The 24,015-nt window shown below is 49.6% G+C and overlaps 1 protein-coding gene across 4 annotated transcripts in view; it reads left to right on the forward strand.

The window, feature by feature from the left end:
• Positions 1-24,015, forward strand: part of LOC141094758 (protein spire homolog 1-like) — a 45,264-nt gene that overhangs the window by 13,993 nt on the left and 7,256 nt on the right. For all 4 annotated transcript variants that reach the window (XM_073580689.1, XM_073580687.1, XM_073580688.1 and 1 more), the window contains 2 exons: positions 68-95; positions 686-828. In XM_073580689.1, the coding sequence (XP_073436790.1) occupies positions 68-95; positions 686-828 (171 nt within the window). The remainder of the gene's footprint in view (positions 1-67; positions 96-685; positions 829-24,015) is intronic.

A 24,015-nucleotide genomic window follows, 5' to 3' on the forward strand; every position in this document is an offset into this window, starting at 1 on the left:
GTATCTTCGCCATCTAGGTTTTGTAAAATTGCTCAACGTTGTTTGATTTGTGGTTTTTACTTCTCAGGCCCATATGCCCTGACTGTCTTCTTGAGGTAAGTTTGGGTAGATCAAATGTATTTCTATAGGCTGCTCCTTTATCCACCAAATAAGTCTGGGCCCTATTATTTTTTATTTTTTTTTTTTTTTTTTTTTTTTGACCCCAGCATTCAGTCCTCACTAAAGGTGGGGCCTACCTGGGGACAGTGGCATAGCATGTGGGGGAACCATAGGAGCATCTGGCAGTGGCTCTTGTACAGAACACGGGAACGTTGAGTCTAGCACTGCAGTGTATGAGGGAATTGCAGAAGATGGTCGTCATTAGTTAAAAATCAGCATTTCACATAACATGTACAGCCTAACTTGCGTTTCACTACGATGCGATGGCTTTTTTCAGGGCATGGCTAGACAATAACACCCTTCCCTGTTATACAAACCAGACCATAGTTTAAAATGGCACCCCAAAAACTGTATATTTACCAATATATCACATCCTTATGTAAGCCAATTATTTCTAAATAAAAAATAACTTGTGCTGGAACTGAAATCAGTATTTGATTGTAGTCCTGACAACTTTTTGATTTTCTGGGGGTTAATTACATTTGCAAGGCACTGTAGTTTGATAAGTTTGCACTCTTCTATGCAGATGATGATGCCTTTCAAGCAATGCATGCATTTGCCGGTCAGCTTCTTCAAAGCTCTGGTTTTGACTCGGGACAATGATCCTTTATGTCAAGCGGAGAAGAACAAGATGTTCTATAGGGAAGTCATTCTCTGGGATTTTTCCAGGTGAGTCCAGATGTGTTTTTGTGTGGGGTTTTTTCTGAATTCACTTGGGTTTTACAAATTGGGATGGGTTCAGACAAAAATCCATGTTGTACATGTAATTGGTGGCACAAATGAACGGTCTAATGATTTGTCGTACCTTTTTGCAAGGCAGAAAACAGAGAAAATTGCTAATTATGGGACTTTCTGAAGAGCTCTCTAACTCCCATCCTCTGAAAGTGAACTCTAATCATTGCCTTTATCGATGATTACTATTCTGGACCAATGGGTGCTTGCCATTCATCTGTATCGACTTGTTTTGGCCTACAAATGAGTAGATAAAACATCTGGCACTTCTGCTAAGAGCTTCATTCTTTCTCCACATCCTGGGAACTCAAGATTTTTCACATGTCATTCTAGTTACAAAAGTGTTGGCTGTTAAGCTAGAATTTGATTCTTTTCCTGTCTCCCATGACGGCACACATGGGAGGGGGGGATCTGCCCAGTCAGGACAGGAACCTTACTGAAGATAAAAGGGCGGTATCTCTCCCTTGCTTCAGTTGGATTTCCTGTCCTGACAGGGACCCATGTGCTGAAGACTGCGGTCAAGGAAAGCATACCTGCCCACCCCCTTGCCAGCGTGGAAGATCAGGCAGAGCCTGTGCGCTGGGTGTTGGGGATGGAAGCGCCGTCTGCGGGTCCCCCGGGGGCTCAGCGTCTGAGCGGGCATCAGCGCAGCATGGTCAGGTGTTGTGAATTCTTTGGCTCAGACTTCTGAGCCAAAGCTCCCTCCGGTGGTTACTGGAGGTAGTGGAGTTTGCCAGTTTGAGAGATCTGCCACTAGATAACGATTGGAGATCTGGGGTTATGGATTGGAGTACTTAAGTCTGCAGACTTCCTGCAATCCCTGCTGGTGATTGCCTTCCTGTGCATTCAGAGGTCTGATGTCTCCTGAGATATATATATATATATATATATATATATATATATATATATATATATCTATCTCGCTCATGTTCCTTTAAATTTCCACCACTAGCTGATAATGCGGATCCATCAAAAAAAGGATCTGTTTTTTCGCATTCTGGTGGATTTACACTGACGTAAAAGAAACGGAAATGTGAAAAAGGCCTAAGTGATTCATTTGCTAATCCTTTGCATCTGATCTGGTTTTGTCTCTCTGTTGTGTGGGTTCATCTTGCTCCTGCTGGGGGCTGTGCTGGACCACCTCTGCATGTGTTACTGCTTGTGTCAGTTTGTTCAGTCACCTGTTATATTGGTCTCTTTTGCTTTGCTTCCAGTTAATACCGTAGTGCTGATATAGTGGGGGCGAAGTCGTGTGACTTCAGTGTTTTTTGTACATCAAATGTGTTGGATCTTTCAGGGTTTTTTGCGTGATTGCAGACAGTGTCTTTCCTTTCCTATCCTGTCTAGTCAGTTTGGGCCCCATCATTTGCTCAGTCTATTTTTCTACCTGCAAATGTGTTATCATCTTGTCTCACCGACAATATATGTTTGGGGGCTGTCTATTCCTTTGGGGTCTGCTCCGGGGCAGTTTAGATTTCACCTTTTCTTGCTTTAGACTTAGCTCTCCGGCTGTGCCGAGGCGTCTAGGGCATCGTAGGTACGCTCCCCGGCTACTGCCGTTGTGTGGATAAGATCAGGGGTCTGCAGTCTGCTTAGTTACCAACCTCTCTGGTTTTCTGGTGGCTTAGCCTGTTCCTGCCATCCTCCTCGGTGACCCATTCATAACAGTCAGGGGTCCAGAGGCTCTTCCGTGCCTGCCGCACCACCCTCCTCCCTCTGCTGGCATCCACATCATCCAGGAGGGACGGCTGCTTCCGGGTCATGCCTCTCTGGCATCACGTGCAAGGCACGCTGGGAATGGGCGTGCCCGCGTGATGTCAGGGGGGCGGCGCCGGATCCAAGATGGTGGTGCCCATGAAGAAACGCCTGCAAATCATCCCGGCGGTGTGGCAGGGGGGAAGGGCTGTCAATGGGCACTGGAGGAGGTGGAGAGTGCAATGGATCCCTGGGATGATGAAAGGTGGCCACCAGGGGCTTGCGACCGGAGAAGGATGTGCCGGCTTGAGCTCCCTTCAGGGCTGAAATAATCCGCCCGATTCTACAACTTCTGCGGCCCATCTAGCGGGCACCCGACAGGTGACTCCTGCTGTCTGCGGGCCCACCCGGAGTCCCGGGGCGAGGCGGACGTTGGAGGCCTACCTTCGGGCCTGAAGCCTGCTTGAGGCGCTCATCGCTGGATTGCGGACGCAGGAGCCTCTTTGTGACCGGGACGCCGGGGGTGGAGAGGATGGGATACTTGCCCCTTCCCGCTGTTCGGCTGGGGCGCATGGGGAGCCCTCTGTGGACCGCTGAGTGAACCAGGAGAGGCTGCGGTACCTCCTGAGGCCTGGACCTCCGGTGAGGCCGTGGCTTGGAGCGGGCGGACGGCGCGACCAGCGGAGGACATTGTGGAGGTGCCGGAGAGGTAATACAGAAGGGGACATTGATAAACTATACCCTGAAAGTGGGTGATTTGCTGGGGCTATAAGAGTACCTGGAACAGCTGCAGGAATATAGCAGGAACTGTTGTCCAGTGCATTGAGATACTGAGAGGATTGCAGCAGCCTTATTTGCTGGCTCCCAGAGTCAGAGCCATCTGTGTTTTTGTATTATATTTTTTTGTTTTGTTTTGTTTTTCTCTTCTCTGCCTCTTTTTTGCCTTGTCCCCAGTTAGCTCTCATAGCTGCCTCACATTGCATTTACATGATTGGGGCTCCATCTGCTGGTCGCTTGGTGTAGTGCTCGTATCAACTTTTATTTTTTCTTCTCTTTTTGTGCTATAACACCTCTGGTTGCTCTGACTTGCTGGACTAATCACCTCCCCACTCCCAGAATACTACAGGGGTACACGGACCATAGCACATGCAGTAGAGATGCTTTGGAAACGTGTTAAGTCCTGTAGGATTTACCCTGTGCCCTGCACGGAGGGCATGGACAGCCCTGGTGCACTATGAGTATGGCACACTAGGTCTGTCACCATGGGCACTTATATACTCTCAACAAACATGATCCTAATGACTATGGAGGATCTACTGGCTACCATTCAGAAAACATTCAGAACTGAATTATCATCCGCTGTGGACAATTTCACACATCAAATCCAAGATATTGCTCAAAGAACCAATGATTTGGAGAAAAAGTCGTAGTTACTCACCGGTTAACGGTATTTTCCAGGACGTCCACCTGACAGCACCATGGAGGACGTCCTCCTCCTTACAGGGACAGGAAAAGCACACGAGAGGTTAAAAGGTCATGTCCTACCCCCTTTCCCTCAGTGTTTTTCCTGTCCCTGCACGGAGGGACACACGAGAGACTTACCGGAGGGGCTCAGGGGATCGTACGGCCAGTCCAAGCCTTCCCCTGTCAAGAGGTCCCGGGGCCGAAACTCTCCAAGGGGAGTCCCTCTGCCCCAAAGGCCAGGAGCAGGACGACGCTCCTGGAGGGAGCCGTTCCTCCCTATGGGAGGCTCTCAGCTCCAGGACGGACCGCCATAGAGGCGATAGTCGGCTCCCCGTAGGCGGCTGGCCGAACGGGCACCGACAAAAGGATGGCGCGGTCGGCCCTGGGAGGCAGGAGCGAAGACTCAAGCAGTCCGCCATATCGGGCGAAGGCTGGGCCCCCGTGGCAGGCCGAGGGAGGACCAGGATGCAGCAGACCGCCGCAGCAGGCGGAGGTCGGCTCCCCACGGCGGCAGGCCAGGGGGGCACCGACAGGATATCGGCGCGGTCGGCGACGGTTCCAACAGGCCGCCATAGCAGGCGGGGGCCGCGCGCAGGTCAGCCCGGGCAGGAAGTGGAGGAGGCGGCGGCCTATCGCGAGAGGTCACGCGTCACATCCGGTGACGTCACACGCCGGCCTTGAATCTCAGCGCGCTACTGAGGTCCACATAGTGCGCTACTACCACAGCACGCGCTTCTGAGCCCACAGCGCTCTACAGAACCGCGCCAGGATGGAAGGAAACACGCCAGCAGGTGGAGGGGTAAGTGCGCATAGCGCAGACCACCCTCCCCCATCCATCCCCACAACCCAGATCTAAGTAGAGCCCCTTCTGTGTTAGGAGAAGGGAACCCAGGCAGAATCCCCCTCGGGGGTGAAGGACCCGGCAAAAGCCACCTCCAAATCAGTCCGATGCCCCGTATGCAGGGTAAAGCTGCCAGACACCTATAACAAGACCCTATGCGGACCCTGTACCTCAAGGGTCATAGGCGAGGAACAGCCATCCCTCCTTGCCGAAATGAGATCGCTGATAAGGGAGGAAGTCCGGGCCTCTACAGCCAGCCGCGCACGTCGTCGGTCCCCCAGCCCATGGCCGAGTCGCAAACGTCCAAGGTGGGAGGCAGACCCACAGTCGGAAGCAAGCCCTAGTGAGGAGTCTGACTTCCGGGACTCGGATCAGGAGGAAGAAGGCGAGATCCTGGGGGATAGACAGGATCAGAGCAGGAAGTACCTGTTCAGACTGGAGGACACGGACGAGTTGGTCCAGGCAGTCAGGGACACTATGCAAATAGAAGAAGTCCCTAAACCACAGTCCAGACAGGACTTGATGTTTGGAGGACTAGTGGCCAGGAAACAGGTAGTGTTCCCCGTAAGTGAACACATCAAAACGATGGTCCAGGAGGAGTGGAAGGAGGCAGAGCGTCGGTTGATACTCTCCCGAGACTTTAAAAATAGACTGCCTTTTGATCCCGAGGAAACCCGGGCATGGGAAGAAGTCCCTAAAATAGATGTCCCAGTCGCCAAGGTTACCAAAAAAACGGCCATCCCATTCAAAGACTCATCAGGTCTCCGAGACCCGATGGATAGGAAGGCGGACGTCTTGTTAAAGAGCATGGGAGACGTCGGCGGCTCTTATTAGAGTCAACATAGCAGCCACCTCGGTGGCCAGGTCTATGTTTTTGTGGATGGGGCAGTTGGAGGAACGCCTAACCAACAGAACCCCTAGATCAGAGATCCTAGCGTCTCTTCCTCTCATGAAATTGGCCACGGCGTTCCTATCGGATACGTCGGCCGAATCAGTAAGGTTTGCAGCCAGAAACAGCTCCCTCTCTAAGGCGGCCCGAAGAGCAGTCTGGCTTAAATCCTGGTCGGCGGACAACGCTTCTAAAACTAAGCTATGCTCCATCCCTTTCTCGGGCCTGAGGGTATTCGGGCCAGCCTTAGATAACATTCTAGAGCTGGTGTCCGATAAAAATAAGGGTTTTCCAGAGGAAAAACCCAGGCGGCCCCAGCCCTTTCGGAGAGGCTCCTTTTCTAGGAGACTGACTGAATTCAGGGGTTGGGCAAGGTCCAATAGAAGCTCCTATAGGAGCTCCTTCAGCCAAGGTGGGAGGAACAAGGGTCCCCCATTCACATCAACATCTAGATCGAGGAGGCAATGACGCCATAGGTATTGGGGGGAGACTTCGCCACTTCGCAACAAACTGGTCCCGAGTCACCCACAATCAATGGGTCCTCAGAACCATCGTGGAAGGCTACAGCATAGAGCTTTATTCTCTTTCCCCCCGAGAGATATATTGCCCCCACTGTTGTCCTGGAGGACTCCGCAATGTGGACGGATCTACAGGACATGGTAGACTCAAAGGTCATAGTACCAGTTCCCCCGACAGAAATAGGAAGAGGGCACTACTCTTCCCTGTTTTCGATCACAAAGCCATTGGGCGAGGCTCGTACCATCATAAACCTGAAACCGCTAAATGCCTGGGTCAGGTACAAGAGATTCCGGATGGAATCGATCCGCAATCCTCCTAATAGACAGGGACACCGTCATGTGTATCCTAGACTTAAAAAAGGCTTACTACCAGGTCCCTATCCATCCCTCATCCCAGAGGCTTCTAAGGTTCGAGGTCAGTTTACCGGCCCGGACCTGCCACTTCCAGTTCCAGTGTCTTCCATTTGGGTTGGCCTCAGCTCCCAGAATCTTTACAAAGCTGGTGTTAGAAGTGGTGGCCTACCTGAGAGATCAGGGTATTGTGATCATTCCATATTTAGACTACTTCCTACTGGTGGCAAGATCCAAAGAAGAGCTCATTCGCGACACAAACCGAGCAATTACCGTAATGGAGTTCCTTGGCTGGGTGATCAATTGGGAGAAGTCGGACCTCAGGCCAGAGACCAGAAAAGTATTTCTTGGAGTCCTTCTAGACTCAGCCGACAGAATATCTTGGCTACCCGAGCAGAAGCAGAGGACCATTCAGGCCAGAACCAGAGACCTGTTGAGGCGTCAATGCTCCATAAGAGAGGCAATGGAGGTCTTTGGGCCTCATGACGGCCTGCATCCAGTGTGTCCGATGGGCCCAATTCCACTCGAGATCATTACAGAAAGAGATCCTCGCGAGGTGGGACAGAAGTCAGGCATCGCTAGACAGACCCCTAAGGCTGCCAGAAAGAGTAAGGGAATCCCTTCGGTGGTGGACACAGTCCAGAAACCTTCAGGTGGGCGTACTATGGACAACCTCTCCATATGTGGTAGTCACCACAGACGCCAGCGTGTGGGGTTGGGGAGCCCACATAGAAGGGAAGATCTTCCAGGGGAGATGGCCAGTAGACATCAGGACCAGATCCTCCAACTTCAGAGAGCTCTTCGCGGTCTGGGAAGCGTTGCGGAGAAACCAGTCAGTACTAAAGAATTGTCACGTCCGCGTACTATCCGACAATATGATAGTGGCATTCCTGAAGCACCAGGGAGGGCCCAGACATCAACCACTACAGGCCCTAGCGGGAAGGATATTCGCGTGGGCGCAACGAACAGTCCGGTGACCGCAGTACACCTAGAAGGCTCTCAGAACGAAGTAGCAGAGTACTTGAGCAGACAACAGATCAACCCATCAGAGTGGGAACTGAACGAAGAGCTCTTCGACCATCTCTGTCAGCGTTGGGGGACCCCCAGTATAGATCTTTTCGCAAGCCGAAAGAACTCGAAGGTCCCCAGATTCTATTCCCTGAATCCGACGGACCACCCGGAAGGCGTAGATGCCCTGAGCCAGACTTGGGGAGAATCCCTCGCTTATGCATTCCCACCACTGGCTCTCATACCGGCAGTGCTCAGGAAGATACGCGAGGACCACGCAAGAGTGATGTTGATCGTGCCATACTGGCCAAAGAGAAGCTGGTTTCCCCTTCTAGGAGCCATGGCAGTAGGAAACCCAGTCGAGCTACCTCTGTGGAAGGACATCATCCACCAGGGCCCGATCTACCACCCAAACCCAGCAAGACTCCACCTATCGGCTTGGATCCTGAAAGGGACATCCTGAAGGCAAAGGGATTGTCGGATCAGGTCATATCCACCCTACAGGCCAGTAGGAAACTGGTGACATCCGCAATCTACCAAAAGATATGGAAAAGATTCTGTCTGGAAGGTGGCAGGTCCGATCTCGGGGCGGGCACCCCCGACCTCCCTAGTATACTAAGTTTTTTGCAGGCAGGTTTTAATAAAGGCCTTAAGCCCAGCACTCTGAAAGTCCAGGTTTCAGCCTTGAGCGCCTTCTTCGATTACCCAGGGATGTGAAGCTAGCTGGTAATCAGATTTATAAGAGCCACGCAGCGCCTGCGCCCCACGATTAGGCAGCTCACCGCGCCTTGGGACCTGGGCCTGGTACTCAGGTTCCTCTGTACAGAACCCTACGCCCTCAGCGAGAAAATAACCATCCCTGCTCTCACTCGTAAAACGGCCTTCCTAGTAGCCATTACCACGGCCAAAAGAATAGGGGAAATCCAGGCCCTGTCCAGTAAGGACCCATATCTTCAGATAAGAGATGACCGTATAATCCTAAGGTTAGACCCGGCACTTACCCCAAAGGTAGCCTCCGCACAGAATCTAAACCAAGAGGTAGTGTTACCATCGTTCTGTGACAATCCCCGTAATAAAAAGGAACGGCGTCTTCACTCGCTGGATGTGAGGCGCGCAGTTCTAGACTATCTAGAGGCCACCAATAGCTGGCGCATCGACTCAAACCTGTTCATCCTTTTTGGAGGTAAAAATAAAGGGAAAGAGGCCTCTAAGGCGTCCATCGCGCGCTGGATTACCTCAGTAATCTGACGCCTACCAAGCTGAAGGCGCCAGCCCGCCAGATTCCATAAAGGCCCACTCTACGAGGGTGGTATCGGCCTCATGGGCGGAACGGGCGGGGGCCTCGGTTGATCAGATCTGTAGAGCAGCACCCTGGGCCAACCTTAATACATTCTGCAAGCACTACAAGCTTGATGTGTTAGCTGGTCAACAGACCGCATTTGGGAGGAAAGTTCTCCAGGCGGTAATCCCACCCTGAGGAGGTGCTTTGGTACTCTCCATGGTGCTGTCAGGTGGACGTCCTGGAAAATAGGTATTAGACCTACCGGTAATGATGTTTCCAGGAGTCCATCCTGACAACACGGGTAGTTCCCTCCCGGTTATGTTATACTACGTTGTATTATGATATGTCATATGCTGTAATATGATTGTTTCATTAAACTGTTACTAGCATCATCCACCTTGTGGTACTTGTTAAATCACTGAGGGAAAGGGGGTGGGACATGACCTTTTAACCTCTCGTGTGCTTTTCCTGTCCCTGTAAGGAGGAGGAGGACGTCCTCCATGGTGCTGTCAGGATGGACTCCTGGAAACATCATTACCGGTAGGTCTAATACCTATTTTTTTGGAGTCCATGACAGCACCACCTGAGAGAGGGGATCCGCCCTTCAGGAACAAGAAATCCTACAGATGCATAAGGGCGGCACCTCTCCCACGCATCAGTTGGTTTACAGAGCACAAAAGGACCACCAAGGTTAATGGCATAATTTATGTACAATACTTTACACAACTATTCATTACCAGTGTACATATAAGAGGAAGAAGTGCACACCCAAATTAAACTAAAGGGAGGGAATATACAGGTGCTGTCATGGACTCCGAAAAAAAAAAAACGTTAACCGGTGAGTAACTATGACTTTATTTGGTCGTCCATGACAGCACCACCTGAGAGAATTATAGAGGGTAATAATTACTTTAGGGAGGGACTACAGCCTGCAGAAGCCTGACACCAAAGGAGAGGCCTGAGGAAGCACCCAGGTCTATAATGATTGTAAAAGGTGCTCTGAGAGGACCAAGTAGCTGCCTTACATATTTGGTCAATTGAGACTTCTGATCTCTCTGCCCTCGAGGTTGCCATGGCCCTGGTGGAATGCACCCTCAGCTTGCCAGAAGCCGGTTTGCCCTTTGAGGTGTATGCTAATGAAATGGCCTCCCTAATACACCTCGCTAGTGAGCTTTTTGAAGCTCTAAAGCCCCCGTTACACACTGCGATATCGCTGTAAAGTCACCGATTTTGTGACGTTACAGCGATATTACTAGCGATATCGCTGCATGTGATACTTACCTCCGACCGGCTCCCCCGCTGGTTATCGCTGATCGCGCGAGAAGCTGCTGGACCATTCCTCATCGTCCACTTCCTGCGGCGCTTCCTGTGGTGCAGACGAGCGACGCGTGGAGCCGGGCGGGAGGACGCAGGATCGCCACGTCTGACAGGTAAGTAGCGATCCCCGTCCCCAGCGATGTCGCTGGTGAGTTCTGTCTGTGTGGCAGCTCACTAGCGACCACCTAGCGATTCACCAGCGATCCTGACCGCGTCATATCGCTGGTCGGGATCGCTGGTGAGTCGCTAGGTGTAACGGTACCCTAAGGCCCTGTCTAGTGCCCTGATAGAAGATAAACAAGGCATTATCTTTTTTCCAGGGGTCGGTAACTACCAGGTACTCTAGGAGACATCTGTGTAGTTTCTTTTCCTTATTGTTCGTGGGATTAGGGAGGAAGGATGGATTATCTCCATGTCATAATTTTATTTCTTACTACCGGTCTGGACCTGCCTGTTGTCTTAATAAACCTATTGATCCAATAGTTACTGGCGATGTTGCAGTTAAACAGGGCCCCTAAGGCTGACACCTGTACTTTAAGGGTGCTGGTGGAAAGCCCCATGTCCAGACCTCTTTGTAAGAATTCTAGGATCTGCGCTATCGGTGTGGACTGCCCCGCTACCACCCCTGAGCCCTGAAGGAATCTTTTCCAGATCCTAATGTAGATTTTGGTTGTAATTAGGTTTCTCCCCAGCCCTAATTAACACCCTGCTCAAAAGCAGAAAACCTTCTCCTTTAGTAGTGACCGTTCAAAATCCACGCTGTCAGATGTAGGCCAGCCACCTGAGGATGGTAAACTGGGCCCTGGGATAGGAGATCTGGGATGTTTGGTAGGACCCATGGGTCGGACACCGACATGGTCCTGAGGCATGAGAACCATGCCCTCCTGGGCCAAAACGGGGCGATCACAATAATCCTCGCCTTGTCCTTCCTGACTTTCCTCATCGCCAGGGGTAGTAGAGACAAGGGAGGGAAGGCGTATGCTAGCCCGAAGTCCTATTTGATCAGAAGAGCATCTACTGCCAGTGCTTTTCTCTGGGATTTAGAAAGCAAAACTGAGGCACTTTCCTGTTCTCTCTGGTGGCGAAGAGGTTCACTTCTGGCTGCCCCCATTTTTGTACGATCAGGTCGAAGATGGAGGTTTTTAAGGACCATTTCCCTTGTCTTACAAGGTTGCGGCTTAGGAAGTCCGCTGTGGTGTTTTCTCTTTTATGTGCAGAGCTGTTAAAGACAGAAGATGTTGCTCTGCCAATTGAAACAGCCGCTCTGCTACCTTCATCAGGGACCTGGAACGAGTCCCACCTTGGTGGTTAATGTAAGCCACGGCGACCTGATTGTCGGAGAATGTTCGAACATGGTGACCCTGTAGATACACAAGAAGGTTTCTAACTGCCTGCTCTACGGCTGTCCTTTTCAGGTTGGAGGACACTTCCAACTGATGGTAATCCCATATTTCCTGGACTAAGACCTCCCCCATGTGGGCCCCCAACCCGTAAGGCTTGCGTCTGTGGTGACTACCCGGGTTACGTTATATTCCCAGGGCACCCCTCTGGCTAGATTGTTTTCGTCTAGCCACCAACCAAGGGATCTTATAGCATGTTGGGACAAAGTCAACTGGCCTTCTAGATAACCGCCCAGGATTTTTTGATGACGTAAAACCTTGCCCTGTTGCACCCTTGTATGAAACTGGGCCCACTGGACTGCGGGGATGCAGAACGAGAGAGAACCCAGGAGGGACATTGCCTTCCTAAGAGACATGGTGGGGTTATTGGAGGCGTTCAAGACCTGATGTAGGCGAACTAATTTTTCGGGTGGAATACGACACTCCTGATTCTGCGAATCTAGGATTAGGCCCAAGAACTGCTGAACTTTCATGGGCTGTAGACAGGACTTCTTAATATTTAGTAGCCACCCTAACCGTTCCAGAGCTGATTTTGCTTTTTGCAATTGATCCAGACAATGGTCTGCTGTTCTGCCTACAATAAGGAAGTCATCCAGGTAGGGGATTACCAGGATGTCTGCTTCTCGTAGATGGGCCATAACCTCCGCTATAACTTTAGTGAACACTCAGGGGGCGACTGCTATACCAAAGGGAAGGGCGACATATTCGAAATGCTGTACCGACCTCTCTAAATGAACTGCCACCCTGAGGAAACGCTGATGAGACGCATGGATGGGTATATGGTAGTAGGCGTCTTTTAAATCCAACACCACCATAAAGCAGTTTTCAAACTGTAACTTTATTGTGAAATTGATCGTTTCCATTTTAAATGGCCGAATGATCAGGTATCGAGTGCCTTCAGGTTTATTATGGTCCTGTAAGAACTATCCGATTTACGGACCAAGAATAGCGGGGAGTAGAAGCCTTTGCCCTTCTCTGGTACCTTTATCAGTACTTTTTTATGGCATAGGTCATGGATTTCGGTCTCTAGGGCAGCCTGTTCCGACAGGGAAGACCTGAGCGGGGGGGCACAGGAAAATTCTAGCCTTAGACCTGAGGCTACCAACCCCAGGATCCAGTTACTGTTTGAGATCCATGACCAGGCTTGGTAGAAGGCTAATAGTCTACCTCCCACCGGAGCAACTAGTCATTGGGGAGGTTTCTTGGTCCGGTACTTTTCTTTTTTATCTTCCCATCTGCCCCGGTCTCTGGATGATCTTCCACGGAAAAATCTCTTCCTAGCGAAGGGACGTCTATAGGAGGGGGTGGGCAGGGAAGGGAATTTCTTTTTATCGTCGCCGGCTTTCTCCAGGAGTTCATCTAGGACTTGACCGAATAGATATTCCCCCTCACACGGGATGGAGCAAAGCCGGGATCTGGCCTGGATATCCCCTCGCCAGCATTTCAGCCATATAGCCCTTCAGGCTGCGTTTGATAGACCTGCGGCTTTGGCTGCCATTCTTGCGGAATCTGCCGAAGCGTCGGCTAAAAAGGCTGCCGCATTCTGGATGGTAGGTAGGGTCTTCAAGATTCCCTCGAGGCTCTGTCCTCTAATTGTGACTCCAGCTGGTCCAGCCAGACCATCATAGATCTGGCTGTGCAGGTAGTCGCTACTGCCGGCCTCAGGGTGCCAGCTGACATTTCCCATGTCCCTTTCAGGTAGGAGTCTACCTTTTTATCTAGTAGATCTTTTAAGGAAGCCATGTTGTCAAAGGGAATAGCGGATTTTTCCTGTCTCCCATGACGACACACATGAGAAAGGATCCGCCCAGTCACGACAAGAACTCTACTGAAGATAAAAGGGGTGGTACCTCTCCCTCACTTCAGTTGGGTTTCCTGTCCTGACAAGGACCCGTGTACTGAAGATCACGTACCTGCCCCTCTCTCGTGCCGGCGTGGAAGAACAAGCAGGGTCCTGGGCGCCGTGTGTCGGGAGAGGGAAGCGCCATCCGCGGGACCCCGGGGGCTCAGCGTCTGAGCGGGCGCAGAAGCAGCACGGCCTGGGGTTCTGCCGTGGCTGCCGCGCCGCCCTCTCCCCCTCTGCCGCATCCTGGAGAAAGCAGCGTCAGGAGCGGCCACTTCCGGGTCGCGCCCCTCTGACGTCACACGCAGGGCACGCTGGGAAGGGGCGTGCCCGCGTGATGTCGGGAGGCGGCGCCAGGATTCAAGATGCCGGCACCCATGGGGAAACGCCGGCCGGATAAGATCCCGGCGGCATCGCTGGGGGGAGGGGCTGTGGGAGGAGGCGGAGAGTGCAGTGGATCTCCCTTACATAAGGGGGATGACCACAGAAGACACACTCATGCCCAAGGCTTCATGATGGAAGTGGGGCAAGATGAGCAGCAGCGTCAGCAGCAAGAGCTCTCTCCAGATGCAGGGCCACCAGCATACCAGGAGCAGCCGCTCGAGTGGTGGGAGCGGCAGTTGTAAACGCGACCGGCATAACTCTGAGACGTCCAGAAGAAACGTCACGAGTGCATCTGAGGAGCCTCCGAGATCGGTACCCCTGATTGACAGCGGTGGTGAGTGATCTACGTGAATGTCACCCTTATGGTAACAAGGTTCCTTTTTTCTCTGTTTGATCACTAGTGGTCAAGGAAGGCTAGCAGCAAAACTAAAAATAGAGAATGCGCCCTATGCAAACGCCCGCTGGCAGATCAGTGGCAGAAAGACCTCTGCGCTGACTGTATAAATAAAACTATACAGGAGGAAACCCCTGATTTGGTAACCAGCCTTAAGGCGTTAATACAGCATGAGGTGAAAGGTTCCCTAAAGGCAGCCCTTAAAAAAGGATAAGAGATCATAGAAGGGATTCTGATTCAGAGGCCTTGCCAGGGCAGAAGGGGCGGGAAAGATCCTTGTCCCCCTCCACCTCCTCTTCCTCTACTCAGTCCTCAGAATCCTCCTCGGACAGCGATATAGGCGGCCGTCCATGTTTCTCAACAGCGGATGTGGAAAAGCTGGTCAAAGCTATTAGGGCTACAATGGGCCTTAAGGAGGAAAAGACTCCTAAATCATTGGAGGATATGATGATTGGAGGAAAGGAAAAAACGCACCTTCCCTGTAAAAGCTAAAATAAAGGCCATAATTGACAGGGAATGGAAAAAACCTGAGAGGTCATGGGGCTTGCCTTCTACATCAAAAAGAAGGTACCCTTTTGAACAAAAGGATTCAGAGACCTGGGAAAAAGTCACAAAAATTGATGGGGCCGTAGCCAAATCCTCAAAAAAAGGTATCTCTACCATTAGAGGACTCGGGCATGTTGAAAGACCCGCTTGATAAAAAAAAAAAAAGCAGATTGTTTCCTAAAACATATCTGGGAAGCTTCGGCACGTGGATTAAAGCCAGCGATAGCTGGTACCTGTACCGCTCGTGCCCTCATGGTCTGGCTACAACAAATAGAAGACCAGATCAGGGATAGAGTTCCTAGGTACGAAATTCTGTCTAATCTGACACTGGTACACGGAGCAGCGGCTTTCCTAGCGGATTCCTCTGCAGATTCCGCAAGATTGACAGCTAGAGCAGCAAACCTGTCAAATGCAGCAAGACGAGCCCTGTGGCTTAAAGGGTGTCCCGGAGATTTACCATCAAAACATAGTTTATGTTCCATTCCATGCGATGGCCAATTCCTCTTCGGAAAAAAACTAGAAGAGATTTTGGAACATGCGGGGGATAGGAAGAAAAGCTTTCCCCGATTTTCTGGGAGAACCTAAAAAGCAGCCCTTTCGGAGGAGGAGATTTAACAGGGATCGTCCCCTGGGAGATAGAAAAAGCTGGGACTTGAAAGAAAGAAGGGGATCGGGCTATATGTTTAAAGGGCCCTCCACTTCCTCCAAAAAATCTCCCCAATGACATCGGGCCGGAGGTAGGGGGAAGGCTTTTCTCTCTCTTCCTTTCCGCCTGGGCAAATATCTTTAAAAATAAAATTCATCCGTCCGCCCAGGCATACCTTCATAATGACACCCAGAAGGAAAGCCCAAGAGCAACAGCTGGCCCTGGAGACGGAAGTCTTGGGACTAGTGAAAAAACAAGTCCTACAGGAAGTCCCAGTGCAAGAAGAAGGAATGGGTTCTACTCCCCCCTCTTAATACAAAAACCAGACGGCTCTTGGAGAACCATTGTCAACCTGAGGAGACTCAATGGGTAGACAATTGCTCCTTCAAAATGGAGTCAATCAACACTGCCACAAAGATCCTGTTCCAGCATTGCCTCATGGCAGTGAGACTTAAAAGATGCCTACTATCACATCCCAATTCATCGAGAGTATCAAAAATATTTGAGAGTAGCGCTCTGTCCAGGGGCAGGTGAAACACTACCAATACGCAGCCCTTCCGTTTGGCCTGTCTACAGCCCCCAGAGTATTCACCAAAGTGATGGCCGAAGTAATATATTTTCTTCGTTCCAGGGACATAGTGATCGTCCCATACCTAGACTACTTTCTTGTAATTGGGAGGTCGGAGTCCCACTGCGCACATCAAGTAAAGGAAGTAATAGCAATTCTAATAGGACTAGGAGGGATAGTAAACATCCCCAAGTCAAGGATAACCCCAGTAAAAGAGCAATCCTTTCTAGGGTTGATATTGGACTCCGAGCAACAACGTTGCCTCCTACCAGAGAGCAAAGTGACCAAGATAAGAGGCCTAGCTCGCACAGCAATACAAAGACCAAATATGACACTGAGGAATGCAATGTCCCTTTTAGGCTCGTTGACATCATGCATACCCGCAGTAGCATAGGCGCAGTACCACTTAAGGCAACTACAGTGGGAAGTTCTGTCAGCACAGAAACAATTTAAAGGACATTTAGAAGGCAAACAATGTTTCTCAGTGGCTGTAAGAGATTCCCTGCTCTGGTGGACTGTAGAAAAGAACAGCTGGTGTCCCGTGGCAAAAACCAGTTGGACATCATTACAACAGACGCGAGTGCCACAGGATGGGGAGCACACCTGAGATCCCACTCAATACAGGGGACCTGGTCCTCGCTAGAAAAGGATCACGGTTCAAATGTAAAAGAACTATGGGCAGTGGAAAAAGCCATGAAACATTTCCTTCCTTTACTTCGGGGCCGCCACACCCGAGTCATGGCTGACAATCAGGCAGTAGTAGCCTACATCAATCACCAGGGGGAACGAGATCTCGGGGCCTCATGCAAATATCGGATCTACTCTTCCAGCTAGCATAACCACATCTGTTATCCATCACAGCACTGCACATAAAGGGGGTAGAAAATATACAGGCAGACTTCCTGAGTCGCAGGCACCTAAGACAGGGGGGAATGGTCCCTAAACCCCCAAGTCTTCCAACAAATAGTTCAGGCCTGGGGCAAACCAGAAATAGGCCTGTTCGCTACCGCACACAACCGGAAGGTCAGGAAGTTCTGCTCACTAAATCCAAGGGAAACCCCTTCGCAGTAGATGTTCATCCTGGCCTATGCATTTCACCTGATAACAATGATCCCAGTAGTGGTCAGGAAAATCAGGGAGGATCGAGCGAGAATAATTCTTATAGCTCCGTTTTGGCCGAGGAGGCCTTGGTTCTCCCTTCTGAGACTCATGTCGGTGACAGATCCATGGATATTACCGGAGATTCCAGACCTGCTTTCCCAGGGGCCAGTGGTCCACTCTCAGGTGAAAGGCTTCCATCTAGCAGCCTGGAATTTGAGAGGGCGCTACTGAGTCGCCAGGGATTCTCTCCAGGGTGTCTCCACCCTGTTGAAAAGTAGGAAACCTATATCATCCCAAATCTACGGTAGAACGTGGAAAAAGTTCCTTGACTTCCTGGGGGAACCCTTGGAGGATGTAGCGCCAGTGGGACCTATCCTAGAATTCTTAGTCGGGGCTGCAACTGAGGTTAGCCACTAACACACTCAGAGTCCAAGTCTCCGCTTTGGGGGCTCTCTAGAACTGCAACTTAGCAGCCAATAGGTGGGTGTCCCGATTCATAAAGTCCTGTGGCAGGTCAAGGCCGGTCATTATCCCAAAGATTGCACCCTGGGACCTCAACCTAGTCTTGGAGGCCTTAACCAAAGATCCCTTTGAACCACTACTAGAGCTGTCACCAAAGCTACTTACACTTAAGGCTACCAGTAAGACAGTTTTAACATCAGCCCGAAGAGTGAGCGACCTACAAGCTCTATCTATATGTCCTCCATATACACAGATCTTGGATGACCGAGTGGTTCTAAGACCAGACCCGGCCTATCTCCCCAAGGTAGTCCAAAAGTTTCATAGGACTCAGGAGATCTTGTTGCCATCTTTCTGTAACAATCCTAGAAACCCTGGGGAGCAAAAGTTCCATACATTAGATGTAAGAAGAGCCATAGTACAATATATGTCAGTAACCAGTCAGTGGAGGAAAGATCAGTCCCTTTTTGTAGCCTTTCAGGGTAGTAGAAAAGGGCACGGGGTAGCTAAGAGTACCATTGCCAGATGGATCAGGGAGGCCATTATGTTATCCTACTCCACAAGTGGCGCTCCGGTTCCAGAAGGCATCAAGGCTCACTCCACCAGAGCTGTGGCTACCTCCTGGGCACAGAAGGCTGAGGTATCGATTGAGCAGATTTGCAAAGCCGCTACTTGGTCCTCACCTTCAAACTTTTTTAAGCAATACCGACTTGATCTATCTTCCTCTACTGACCTAACCTTTGGTAGAAGGGTGCTTCAAGCGGTGGTCCCTCCCTAAGGTGTCTTATTCTACAAAAGTCTCTCGTGTGCCATCATGGGAGACGGGAAAACACCAAGGTTACTTACCGGTAGCCGGTTTTTCCGGAGCCCATGACGGCACCTGTATATTCCCCCCCATCACTCCTTTGGTGTGCACTATACTGTGGGTGCGTTTTTTTTTTTTTTGTTTTTTTTTATAATGTGGTGATAGTTTTACCATGTGTACTAACCTGGGGGGCCTCTCATTCTCTGTAAACCAACTGAAGCGAGGGAGAGGTACCGCCCTTTTATCTTCAGTAGGGTTCCTGTCCTGACTGGGCGGATCCCCTCTCTCGTGTGCCGTCATGGGCTCCGGAAAAACCGGCTACCGGTAAGTAACCTTGGTGTTTTTGGACGCTTTGGCCACTGCTGCGTCCAATTTTGGGGCTTTGTCCCATTTGTTCACCAAGGGGTCCTCAAAGGGATATTGTCGTTTAAAAGCCAGTGGTAGGGAGCCTTTTCTTTCTGGTTTCTTCCATTCCCTATTAATCAGGTTTTGGACCTTGTCGTTTAACTGGAACGACTTGCGTTTCCTGGGGTCTAAACCACCGAACATTAGGTCCTGTGCTGACCGTTCTGGCTTTGCGTCTGTTACCCCCATGGTGGCCCTAACTGCCTTGACTAATTTATCCACTTGTTCTAGACCCAAGCAGAAACGACTGGCGTCCTCTTCTGAAGAGGACACAGACGAGGAGGTCGAGGCCTCTGAGGAATCTTCCTTTCCTCTAGGGTCAGCTGAGGAGACCGACCCTGGGAAACTTGCTCTGTCTTTTCTTAGATGATTCCCCCTGGGATACGGACTTTAGAGCTTTAACTTCCGTCCTGATAATTTTCCTTAGACTTGTAGCGAAGTCAGGGGTTTCTTCCGCCACCTGTAGGAGTGGGGAAAGGGCAAGGAAGCATGTATGGTGATTTTTGTGACTACTCCACCCCCCCCCCCCTTTAACCATCTGCTGTATACATGACTGGCATAGTTTTTTAGGGTAGGCGTCCGGCAAGGAGCAATTGCAAAGGGGGCACTCCCTGTTTTTCGCTTTGTCAGCGCACTTCTTCCCCCTACAGGAGGAAAAAAACATAAGGGGAACACTGCATCAGGGCACATTCATGAAGATCTCTTACCCTGAGCAGAAGGCATAGGTACCGGATCACGGGGGGGGCGAGCTGGATCCTTCGGCCTGGAGGAACTTCTGTGGCCGGATTGTCCAGTTCGTTTTTTTTCTTTTGCTAGGAGCTTGTCTGGGACCTCTCTGAGGTTTCGATGGTGCTCTTGGTCCAGCTGGGCTACGGGAGCTTTTGGCTCATCCATTGCTGCAAATGGGCCCAAAGCAGCCCTGCAGCGTTTCTGTGGCTTTTATGCTCCTCACCCCGGGTCCGCAGGCGATATGCCAGGGGTTCCATTTTCCTGCCGACCCGCACCGCCACCACGCAGCGGCGAACAGAAAAAGCCGGCCGGCATCCGACTTCCGGCCCAGCACCGCTGGCCCCGTCCCCCGACCGCGTCACTTCAGTGAACGCGCGGGGGGTGCGAAAAAATGACCGCGGCGCCATGGCCCACCCGGCACGACCCACTCCATGCCTGCCACCACGCTATGCCAGCTGGCCCCGATGACTGCCCGGACTGCTCCAGGAGGAGACCAGGATGGGGGTTCGTGGGCAACATACTCACATGCCGGCGCTGGCCCTCGAGACGGGCATCCTCTGGACCCCGCTCCCACCTGCTTCGCACACTGTCATGGAGCCCTACCCGGACTCACCGTGGCGCTTCCAGGGACCTCGCACTGACCGAGGTAGGAGACCCCCTCGCTACCTGAGTCAGACAGCCGGCCTGGGGATTCCTTGTCCATGACGATACGATCTGTAGGGAATCCTGTCCTTCAGGAACAGGAAACCAAGTGATGCGAGGGAGAGGTGCTGCCCTTATGTATCTGTAGGATTTCCTGTTCCTGAAGGACGGATCCCTTCTGTCAGGTGGTGCTGTCATGGACGCCCGAATAAGAATGGACGACACCGCTGACACCATTGAATTTGCTAGAGAACAACTACAGGAGCAAGATGCTAGAATTGAGTTTCTAGAGCTTAAGTGTGAAGATTTGGATAACCGCTCTCGTTGAGGTAACATTAGAATCAAAGTACTGCCAGAAAGTAGCACCAACTTAATGGAGGTGGCCTTGGGCCTCTTCTGCACCCTTGTACCACACGCAGATCCTAATTTAAGAGTAACCAGAATTCACAGAGCTCTGGGAGGTCCCAAACCTGATGCCTCACCAAGGGACGTTGTACTTAAAATGCATCACAAAGAATCCAGAGACTTGATCTTGTCGGCAGCTCGTAAAATAAATGGGCTACCAGGAGTTCCAGACTCTCTCCTTGTTCCCGGACATCTGCCCAGCAACACTACAGAGGAGAAAAGCCATGAAAGATATATCACTCGCCTTAATTAAAGCAAACATCAAATATAGGTGGGGATTTCCGCATGCTCTAATCTTTTCACATGGCAACTCCACTTACTCTCCAAAAAATCAAGAGGATGGTAGAAGGGCATTGGAAAAAGCTGGCATCCCGATCTTAGATTTGGGAACACTGCCTCAGAGACAGAGGCCTCGCAGAGAATGGTCGGAAGCATGCCGCACAAGACCCAATAAGTTACAGCACAATAAGCAGCCGACTCCGTGAGATCTCTGCTACCAAATGGTTTGGAACAGATCCAAAGAACAAACATAATGCTAAGACATTCCTTTGATGGTATCATTACTTGATGTCTGTCATGATGAGTTACGAATGTTAATATTTCTTTTTTTTCCAGTTAGTGTTGTGCCTCTGGAGTAAGAATGCCACTCCACTTTGGGCTACTGTTGTTTCTGGTCCCACTGATATTGGGCCGACATACTCTAGCCCACATTCTGGTCAATGGTTGTGACCGTTTTTCTTATTACCGTGTTCTCAATTAACCTACTTCCCCTCCCTGAGTGTTGATGAGATTTGAATATATAACCAGATTGTTAGTCGATGTGAAGCAACCTGTCAGTTTTCTAGGCGATTTAACTGGAGCCTCTTTAAACTAACCACAAGTATAAGACACTATCTCACAATGTTAGGGGGTTCAATTCCTCGACTAAAAGAGCCTTTATTGATTACTTGAAACATTCCCTGGATGTATTATTTCTACAGGAAACCCATTTTTCTAAAAATTGATCTCCCAAATATTTTCATAAACATTACACAAGGTTTTTTCTAGCCTCCCACGATAAAATAAACGAGGGGAGTTGCCATCATGCTTCATAACTCTTTTCCATTTCTACAAGAGGGAATGGTTGTAGACACAGAGGGTAGATATATAATTCTTTGGGGAACGGTACAAGGAAAGCGAATCTGTTTTGTCAACTATGCCCCCCCCCCCAGCACTACAAATGAAAACAATTAAATCTATCACAAGATCCTTAAAATCCAGCTCCTGCGACACTATTATATGGGGTGGGGATTTCAACCTGACTATAAACCCAACTCTTGACAGTTCTAATAGAAGGCCTGATTTGTCAAAGAAGGAAAAAAAAATAGAATCATAGAATCGTAGATTTAGAAGGGACCTCCTGGGCATTCTGGTCCAACCCCCTGCTCAAAGCAGGATTCACTAAATCCTCCCAGTCAGATGTATGTCCAGATACTTGAAAATATCCTCCATGCCCATCATCTAGTTGATATTTGGAGAGAATCTCACCGACAGACAAGAGGTTATACTTATTTCTCTAGTGTTCACCATTCATACTCCAGGATAGACTGGATTCTTACTAACTCTGAAAATATACCGTCATTAATGTATTCCAGACATGTCCCCTCCTCCTGGTCTGATCATGTGTACTTTCTGTTTTTAAGTTGGAAGTGGCAACCACGCATTTATATACATGGAGGTTAAATGAATCTTTACTGTCTGACCCTCAAACGAGATTAAAGATTGAGCAAGAACTCAAAACCTCTTTCCTCTCAAACATCACCCCTGATACTACTACAGGTAACGCATGGATGGCCCATAAAAAATACATCACTGGTGTACTCATTAGGATAGCTTCCCAAAAGAAGAGACCGACTTAAAGAGCAGTCTACCCTTGAAAAAGAATATAATTTAGAAATCGCCAACCAATCGAGTCCCTCCCTATATTTAACTAAACGAATCTACGATTTAAAGTTACAAATAAAAATTTTTCTTATGACTCGCACTGAAAAGCAACAGGTGGACACAAGCAACATTCTATCGGTTTTCTAACAAAATGGACAGAATGCTTGCACGAAAACTAAAACATAAAGAACGACTGAATACCATCTTCTCCATAAAAGACGAGCAGTCCCAAACTACTTTTAACCCGAACAGAATTTATAAAACATTCCATAATTACTATCAAAAATTACATTGATAATACAAAGCTCTCTTTGCCTAAATTGGAGGACTTTCTAACTAATGTACCATTACCTTCATTAACTCCGACTTACGCTGCTACACTACATTCTCCCTTCTCTGAAGAGGAAATTACCTCGACCATAAACCATTTAAAAACTGGGAAAGCTCCAGTCCCTGATGGGCTGACCGCGTTATATTACAAAAAATTTTCAAACATTCTGATCAAGCATATTCAAACATACTGCAATAACGGGTCATGCCCCCAGAATTTTACACAGCACATATCAGTTATTCCAAAACAAGGGAGAGATTCATTACTTACAAGAAATTATAGGCCCATATTTCTATTGAATTTAGATCTAAAGATATTTTCTTCCATAATCGCTAATAGGATTAATAAGTGTACCCAACCTTATTCACAGAGATCAGGTGGGATTCATTCCAACAAGACAAGCCCCGGATAATATCCGTAAGAATCTGAATCTTATTCATAGCGCTAATAAACATAAATCCCCCCTGGCTATACTGGCAATAGATATAGAAAAAGCTTTTGACACCGTTATATGGCCATACATGTTTAAAATAATGCATAAAATGGGGATATCACAACAACTGACTCGCTTAAGCTTCTCTACAATAATCCGGTAGGCTATTTGAAACTCCCTTCGACTCTCCCTGAACCAATAGTCCTTAGCAGAGGAACTAGGCAAGGATGCCCCTTGTCCCCGGCTTTATTCGCTATGGTTATGGAGCCTTTGGCACAAAAGATCCGTTTGCATCCCGACATTACAGGCCACTCTATAGGTAAACACGATTATAAGGTCAGTCTGTCAGTCTGTTTGCAGACGACCTTCTTTTAACCCTGACAAACCCCCATGTATCCCTGCCCAATCTCATAGACACACTTAAACACTTTAAAGAAATCTCCGGTTTAAAGGTCAATGTCGATAAGTCAGGAATTATGTTCCTAAACACTCCCTCTGCTGAACAAGCCTCAATAATAGAAAACTTCAATTTCCGACATGCAAAGCGATATCTTACCTACCTTGGAATTAACCTTACGCCTTCTAAATCCACCCTGTTTAAACAGAACTATACCCCCCTACTTCAAAAACTAACGCAATCCCTATCGAAATGGTCCTCGCCGTCTCGTTCTTTCTTGGAGAGTCCACTTGATAAAAATGGTTACGCTACCTCAATTTCTATATTTGTTTCAGTCTCTCCCCATCC

This window comes from Dendrobates tinctorius, unplaced genomic scaffold (genome assembly GCF_039654945.1).
Source record: "Dendrobates tinctorius isolate UK_male_01 unplaced genomic scaffold, ASM3965494v1 ptg000065l, whole genome shotgun sequence".
Classification (NCBI taxonomy): Eukaryota; Metazoa; Chordata; class Amphibia; order Anura; family Dendrobatidae; genus Dendrobates; species Dendrobates tinctorius.